The sequence below is a fragment of the Syngnathus typhle genome, linkage group LG10, assembly GCF_033458585.1.
Source record: "Syngnathus typhle isolate RoL2023-S1 ecotype Sweden linkage group LG10, RoL_Styp_1.0, whole genome shotgun sequence".
In the NCBI taxonomy this organism is placed as follows: Eukaryota; Metazoa; Chordata; class Actinopteri; order Syngnathiformes; family Syngnathidae; genus Syngnathus; species Syngnathus typhle.
The window spans coordinates 5902570-5910000 of record NC_083747.1 but is presented as its reverse complement, the minus strand read 5'-3'; the positions used below and the strand labels follow the sequence as shown (position 1 = coordinate 5910000).

General features: G+C 38.2%; 1 protein-coding gene across 1 annotated transcript; it reads right to left on the bottom strand.

Moving 5' to 3' along the window:
- Window positions 1-303: 303 nt before the first annotated feature.
- On the bottom strand, window positions 304-6411 carry colec10 (collectin sub-family member 10 (C-type lectin)). The gene is made up of 7 exons (XM_061289122.1): window positions 6178-6411; window positions 4394-4465; window positions 2630-2701; window positions 1726-1779; window positions 1464-1559; window positions 1180-1397; window positions 304-1016 (listed from the first exon to the last, which is right to left on the bottom strand). Exons 1-7 carry the CDS (start codon window positions 6278-6280, stop codon window positions 777-779), a joined length of 855 nt encoding a protein of 284 aa, XP_061145106.1. The 5' UTR covers window positions 6281-6411; the 3' UTR covers window positions 304-776.
- Between the last annotated feature and the right edge of the window lie 1020 nt (window positions 6412-7431).

Here is a 7431-nt window from a genome sequence, read left to right as displayed (position 1 = left end):
GTTGTCTCTCATTATCAGTAGAAGGCGGTCTGAATCTTTGAGATTTCAGGACAGTCAGCAAATTCCAAACTTGTGCTTTGCGAAAACAGGAAGTCAGGAAAATTTGCAAGAGCACAATTGTTTATGTGCATGGATTTAAGGTCATTGCTCGACTTTTAAATGCCTCACCCTAAAAAAAAAAGTATTTAGGACAGAAATTTGGACATGTCAGTCTTTGTGTCACTTTAGGGCGCCATGGCTCAGGTGGTTGAGTGTTTGTCTATCAACCAGCAGGTTGTCGGTTTGGTTAAAGAAAACTTCCTATTAAGATCAACCAGCTTTTAATTTTCCGTCAAAAAAAAAAAAGAGAAGGCAGCGTAAAACAAAAAATGCACACACACTCTGAAGGAGTTCTATTTTGAAGAAGAAAAATGAAAATACCAAACTGGGGACATACTTGACCTGCCCCCTAACAAAAACAAATATCTTCAAACAGAGACAAAATAACCTTGAGCACAGAGGACTGTTGATATTTGAACACTTCCTACTAATGAATAGAAAATCTCGTATTTTGTCAACCATAGAGGCCGGTGCCTGTGCTGCCGATGCGTGCAAATGTTGCAAAACCTCTTAAACGCTGATACCGAAATGCATAAACACTATTGCGGAATGTTGAATTCCTGAGCGTGCGTGTACATAAATACATAAATGAGAGAGAGTTGCAGTCTTGAGTTGAAATGAAGTTGTAATAAGTGTGTCGGACTTTTCGAAAACGAAATCAAAATCTGTTCAATGACTTAAATTGCTGAGTAGATAGTCCCTCCTCTTCCTCCTTCTTCTCTTATCCTGCTTTTTGGAAACTCACAGATGAAAAACATGGCCATGTCACACATAACATGACTCCACGTCCCTGTGCTGAGCAGCTCCACGCAGGTTGCATTGTGGTTGGTTGAAGTGAGTGCCTCATCTTGACTCCATCCACTAAACTCCTTGAGTGGGTTGGAATCTGCAGCTTGGGAATTGTTTCTTCCATCATGCTGAAGAATAAATGTGAAAAACACAGTGAGTGTCTTTACACACCCTAGTGGCCAAATTTGCTCAGCATATTGGGCTTTTTCAACAATATTATAATTAACTTAACCCTATTTTTAGCATTCATTAAACTTGGATTTACTGAAACCAAAAAAAGGAAGTACATACGATAAGCGGGTCAGGGTTATTAGGCTGCACTCCGATGTACACCCTCGTGAGTCCAGCCTGACTGACATAATCAGCGATGAGACGGTTACTGTTGCTATTGTTGGGCATGGCCAGGATACCGCCTCTCAGTTTGCAGTTCATTGAGGCCTCCTTGAACCTTTTGGCCTCCTTCACCAGCAAGTAGTAGTGCTCATCACTTTCTGTCAGGCCCAACATGACTGGAAAAGAGGTTTTTTTTATTGCATTACAAAACAGTATATGCGAGCTTTAAATGAGAAACTCACTATTCTTGACAAACTTGACTGTGTTCTTCAGTTTGCCCAAATTGACGTCCATCTGTCCGACCACCCTCCTGTACCTTCCACAGTCGCATGTAGTGCCTAGAAAAACAAAATCTTTGAGCAGAATCATCGCATTCTACTTCTGAAGATTTTGCTACAACATATTAAAATTGATGAGAGTGTAATTTCAACACAAATACATGAAAACAAATCCTGTAAGCTGTTTGAAACAGTTTCAGAGTGCCATGAGGTTCCAGGCCCCTACCTGCTTTCCCTTTCAAACCCAAGGGTCCATCCAATCCTACATCTCCTTGGTCCCCTACAGAGGAACACATGGTGCTTATTTTTCTGGCCAGGGCATATCTAGCACTAGGCGTGATTTAAAACAAAGCCAACGTACAAAAAGTGTATATTCTCAAATTAAAAATGAATTCAATTCAACAGTCAGTTGACAATGACACAACATTTTGGCAATTATATGATCTCTGAAATACAGTACATAATAAAATGTGCTAATCCACCACAAAATGGATTTATCAGATATATTGTACTAACAAAATATTACCAATAGATGGAGACATCATACAAATGTGTTCAATTTTAGAATTTCATCAGTGAAGTCAACAGTGTTTCTATGATATTGAAGTCTTCCATGAATGTTCTGGGTTTTGGCCATATGTGAAGAAGAACTTGCAAGAGGAGGGAGAACACGCAAACCCTCAACCTCTAAACCATGAGGCAGATGACCCAATAGCTCCATCACCAATAAAATGAACATATTCTTACATTAAATAGGATATATTGTGGAAAACTGCTGATAGTGGAAAAAAAATTGTATTGTATGACAGTAGGTAGATCTTATGTTGTCCCTTCTGTTATTTAGTGGAAGAACATTTAATTTTCCTGCCTGTCACTTAATACGCATAATGATGTCTCTCCTTGGTTCACTAGTATGCTGCAGCACACTGGCTGAAAAGTGTAATATATTAGCTGCAGCACAAAGGCTGATTTCAAGACATGGAATAGTGTGTATAAATTGGGATATAATTATTGATCACTCAGGCATTCTCTTGAAGGGGAATTTTATTGAGACCCATACTTTGAATAACACAATAAACAAGTCTACTGTGTTAATGTTCAATATTCTAATAATTTTCTCTATGTCGCACCTTGGTCTCCACTGGGTCCCATCTTTCCCATGTGACCAACGTCCCCCTTAAGCCCCACCTCACCCAAAGCTCCTGGAAGTACAGAAAAAAAAGAAAGAGAGAAGAGCAGAGGTATTTTGGACATCTTATATGAACTAAAACAGTATGCAGAACATAATTGATTCATTTTGTATGTTCCTGGAAATAATAATAATAATAATAATAATAATAATAATAATAATAATAATAATAATAATAATAATAATAATAATAATAATAATAATAATAATAATAATAATAATAATAATAATTCAAGGTAATAATTATTTGTTGTTGGACTGCCGTTAGAGTGATTCTCTTTGTTGGTTAGGTTTAATAGAGTACATAAAAGTTATTTAATGGAGGATGTAATTATCAACGTCAACACACACAAAATAACTATCTGAGTCAAACTTGATTATGTTCTGCAAGGGAAATTTCTTGTCTTTTTTTTAAACAAAACCCACAGCTTAAGACTATTTCAAGGCTTAAAGTGTGTGCGTAAGTAAAGTACAGCCAAACCATGGCCTTCTGCTGTGATTATTTCCTCAGGAAACTATTTCACTGGAAATGAATGATATTTGAAATAGAAAGTGACACATTGGAGAGGGCTGTTGCTATGAGAGCAAAGTGGCACACACACATTCACAAGTTTATTTGCTTCTTGATGGTGTCTAAGTAGTGCTCATGAAATTTATGTGCTCTCGAGAAAATACAATGCAAAATATTTGTCAAAATTAAACACAAGTACTATATGAGTATTTAAACAGACCTTTCTCACAAAAACAATATTTTTCTAACGGCACATTACAATGAAGCACTGAGAGCATACTGGGATGAAAGATTCCAATTGTTCTCTGCTTTTTATAGAAACTGGACGTGTTGCTTTGCCTTCCCTGTGTTTCGAGTTGATGAATGTTGTACTCTGCGTGCTCAAACTAGCCAGTTAAACCGTTCATCCATCTTTCAGATAACACTTGCTCCTATCACTGCTGTTGCTTTTTATAATGGCCAAACCCTCCAACTGGCTTAACGTCTGGATTCCCCATGCAGCTGCTGGTGGATAAAGAGGTGGAAGGCCTCATTTTTTATTATGAAGACACATTTGAAATCACTTAAATATGATCACAAAGACGGTAAAGCAGCTTTTCAAACTGTGACGACCATCCTGAGCTGAACCCTTTATTGTATTCAGTTGTGAAGTTGTGTGTGTGTTTGTTGACATTAATAATCCAAGAGCAACGCATTGTTTTTGTTTCCACGGCATTAACTGCTCTTTAGTCCCTCTTAACATTCCAAAATTAAGCCACGCTTTCCTGTAAAATCTCCTAAATTAAAAAGGGGAAATCATGCGTCATCTGTTCAGCTCTCGACATACTGCAACTGAGATGTTGGAGGCTGTAATGGTGCGACGGTTAGTAAATGAACACACAGAAACCATAATGGCTCATGGCTACGCTGCTCTGAAGTCACTCCAAATGTTTACATTTAGTACTTACATTTATGAGGTTACTCAATGACGATTTGTGGAGAATAACAACCTGGCAGCCATCGTGTGTGGGCATGTGTGTCTATTGGGATTTTACGATTCACCACATTCAGTTCCATACGTTCCATTTGTACCATGAAGTGGACTTGTGGCTTTCATTCAATACGATTTTTCAATATGAAGAGCAATGGTTGTAGAAAAAGATGTTGGCATCAAGATGAATCATTGAAATGAGAAAAGTAATTAGGTCGTGCTACCTAGATGTCCTGGTGGTCCATTCTTCCCCATTCTGCCCTCATCTCCTTCATGTCCAATCTCACCTTGGTCTCCTGCATAGACAGAAAGAGGATAAAGACCGACAAGAGAGTTCTCAAAACCGTTGAATTATATATCTTTATCAAAATCACTGGGGCATGAAGTCCACAATTGAGGGACGTGATTGTGTTCTAATGTGTGGTTAATGTTCTGCGGATGTGTTTTTGACTCTGCATGCTAATAAAAACAAAGGCGAGGGCCTACTTCTTTTTTAATAGCAAACCTTCCATTGAACTATTAATTATGACATCATTTTTGGGAGTCAAAACAAAAATGAGGTGTACAAGAGAGGTTTTGGCTACATGAGATGTCTGACGTAGCGGCCAGGGACACTTTGTAACCTAGGTGCCGGGCAAAGGCAGGAAAGCAACAAACATCTTTGAACTGGGGCATATTTAGATGCCCACTTTTAAAAGCCGTATTGCCTTCATTCGTTTAGAATTGTTTTCTTTCTTTTACTCAAATAATAATTGGTCTGGCTATTTCTTACTGTACCATCATCAATTTATAATTGAGTATGCAACCTCCAAAGGTGAACACTTGGTTGACTTTCAAGTGGTTGTCATTTCTAGTTCTTAGGAGAAACACGGTTAAGTGAATTAATTCCTTCCAGGGTCAAATGGCACAATAAAATAAAAATAAACAAAAGAAAAACTATGTTGCATCAAGGTGAATGGAGGCTTCATATATGTAGCCATAATATTTATGGGTGATATTATAAAATTAATAAAATCAAGTTAGCGTTGAGTCATTTTAGGATTGTGGGATATTTGTTTTGTCCCTGACAAAATGTTTCATCACACACATCCTGTTCAAAAAACAGGACGCTGACGTCTATGTAAAAGTGTGAGACATTATGAAGCCTGAAAAAGAAGCTGTGATGGAGAAAACGGACAAAGTGTGGTTGCTGTGTAATTCGCAGCAAACCCAGAACCACACTATAGAATACACAAACATGGTTCAGGTCATTGTCATGTGATGAATTCTAGAGTCATTCTGAATCTGAGTCTTGTGCAAATAATCAGTTCAGTTTAGCGGCAGCTGTTTAAACGCATACAATTCCACTGGAACTTTCTCAGTGGCACCACACACACAAACAGGTCTTGACTTCCTCACTCTCTCCACGTCATCTCACATTACGTTAGTGTCCTCTTGGCACAAAAGTGGGAAAAGAAAAATGCTGCTTAACTTTGCCTGGTGTGTGTTTTATTGGCTCTGTCTGAATCAGCAGGGGAATAAGCTACTGGATGTTGTAAAATGGAAAGGCATTCCCTCCTAAAAAAAAATCTGTGGGGTAGCAGTCAGCTCGTTGTTAAACAACAGGACATTACATGCTGGTTACCTTCACCAACAACTCTATAAAGACCTTGGAAATTATTCTTGGTGTTTCCTAAGAATTTTCCATTCGCTCTTTCATTTGACCACATACTGACATTAACAAAACAACCAATTTACAAGAGACAAGTCAACTTGTTAACAGTCTGGAATGGAAAAGTATTTGCATTCCTGAATCCTAGTTTATAGAGGCACTTACGCATAATAACGGAAGTGACAATGACAAATAAAGATCTATTCTATTCTATTCTATTCTATTCTATTCTATTCTATTCTATTCTATTCTATTCTATTCTATTCTATTCTATTCTATTCTATTCTATTCTATTCTATTCTATTCTATTCTGTTGCAGCAAAACAAAGCAGACATTAACAACATACATGTGTTTACCTTTAGCTCCAGGTATGAGGGCGTTGCTGCAGACTTGGGGAGATGCGGAAACGTAGGAGATAGCCGCCGTAACACAAAATAAGAATAACCCACTTGCCATCATGTACCAAAGGGAATGATTGAAAATTGTATGAGGATAACGCTTCCTCGGTGCCTACTGAGAGATGTTAGAAAAGAACAGTGGGTTAGTGCAGCACTAATGAGCACATAGCTTTAAGTCAGAAAACACACACACACACATGCTCATGTTTACATAGAGTTATCAGCTCCTTGTCATGCTATCAAACAACACATACCAGTCTGGTATTCTTCTATGGAGCTTAACCAGAATCATCACAAGCCACTCATATGACTTCAATATTCTACAATAGGGGTCACCAATATGGTATATTCCAGCCGGGGACCTCATGAGTAGTCTGTTTTAAAAATACCTCACCGTTGACGAGACAATATTTTCTAGGGAATGCTGTGAAGGTGATCATTTGAAAATATAGAAGCACGAACAATTTTGTTATTCATGCCCGACATCATCCTCCCTGTAAATCAATATTTGTTGCACATATTTAGTTCAACAACGCAGAGGAAAAAACACACAAAACACAATTTGGCTGAACCAATCAGAGGATGGAAAAATGCTGACACCACTGCAAGACATCTTGAAGGTGCAAAGTGGTGCAACTGCTGAACAAAAAAATGGTTATTTTCAGAATGATAGGAATAAAAAAGTCATGGATCAGCTCTAAAATTGAATTCTTTCTTTGACTGTGCCACACCCATCCACATAGTTTAGTGGAAATTGCTTCCATATTTTCTTGCTGTATGTTTGCCATCTCCTGCACTGATATTGAAACTGACCCAAGGATGACTTGGTCTTGTGTTTTTCTTTTCATATCACCACTGAATATCATCGCATCAAAAAGCTTTTTTGAGCCTCGAACTCATGCCAATGTGTTTGACAGACCAGCAAGACATGATAGACACAAAAACTATGCGTGAACAAACGCTGGTTTCTAAGTATGTGACCATGCCGTGATTAGAGGAGTTGGTGGGATAGAAGACGAAAACCAGAGAAAGAGATAAAAAGGGAGTTCATGTGCAAAAAAAGAAAGAAAAGAGGCCTAATTACGGAAGAAGACACTGGGAGGGCAGAGAGAGGAAAAGTTAGGAAAGATATTGTGGTTTGTGGAACATGTTTTTGGCCCTGAGTCCAGGAAGAAGCCTGATTCTAGATTTTTTTCCCCCTGAGATGACTTT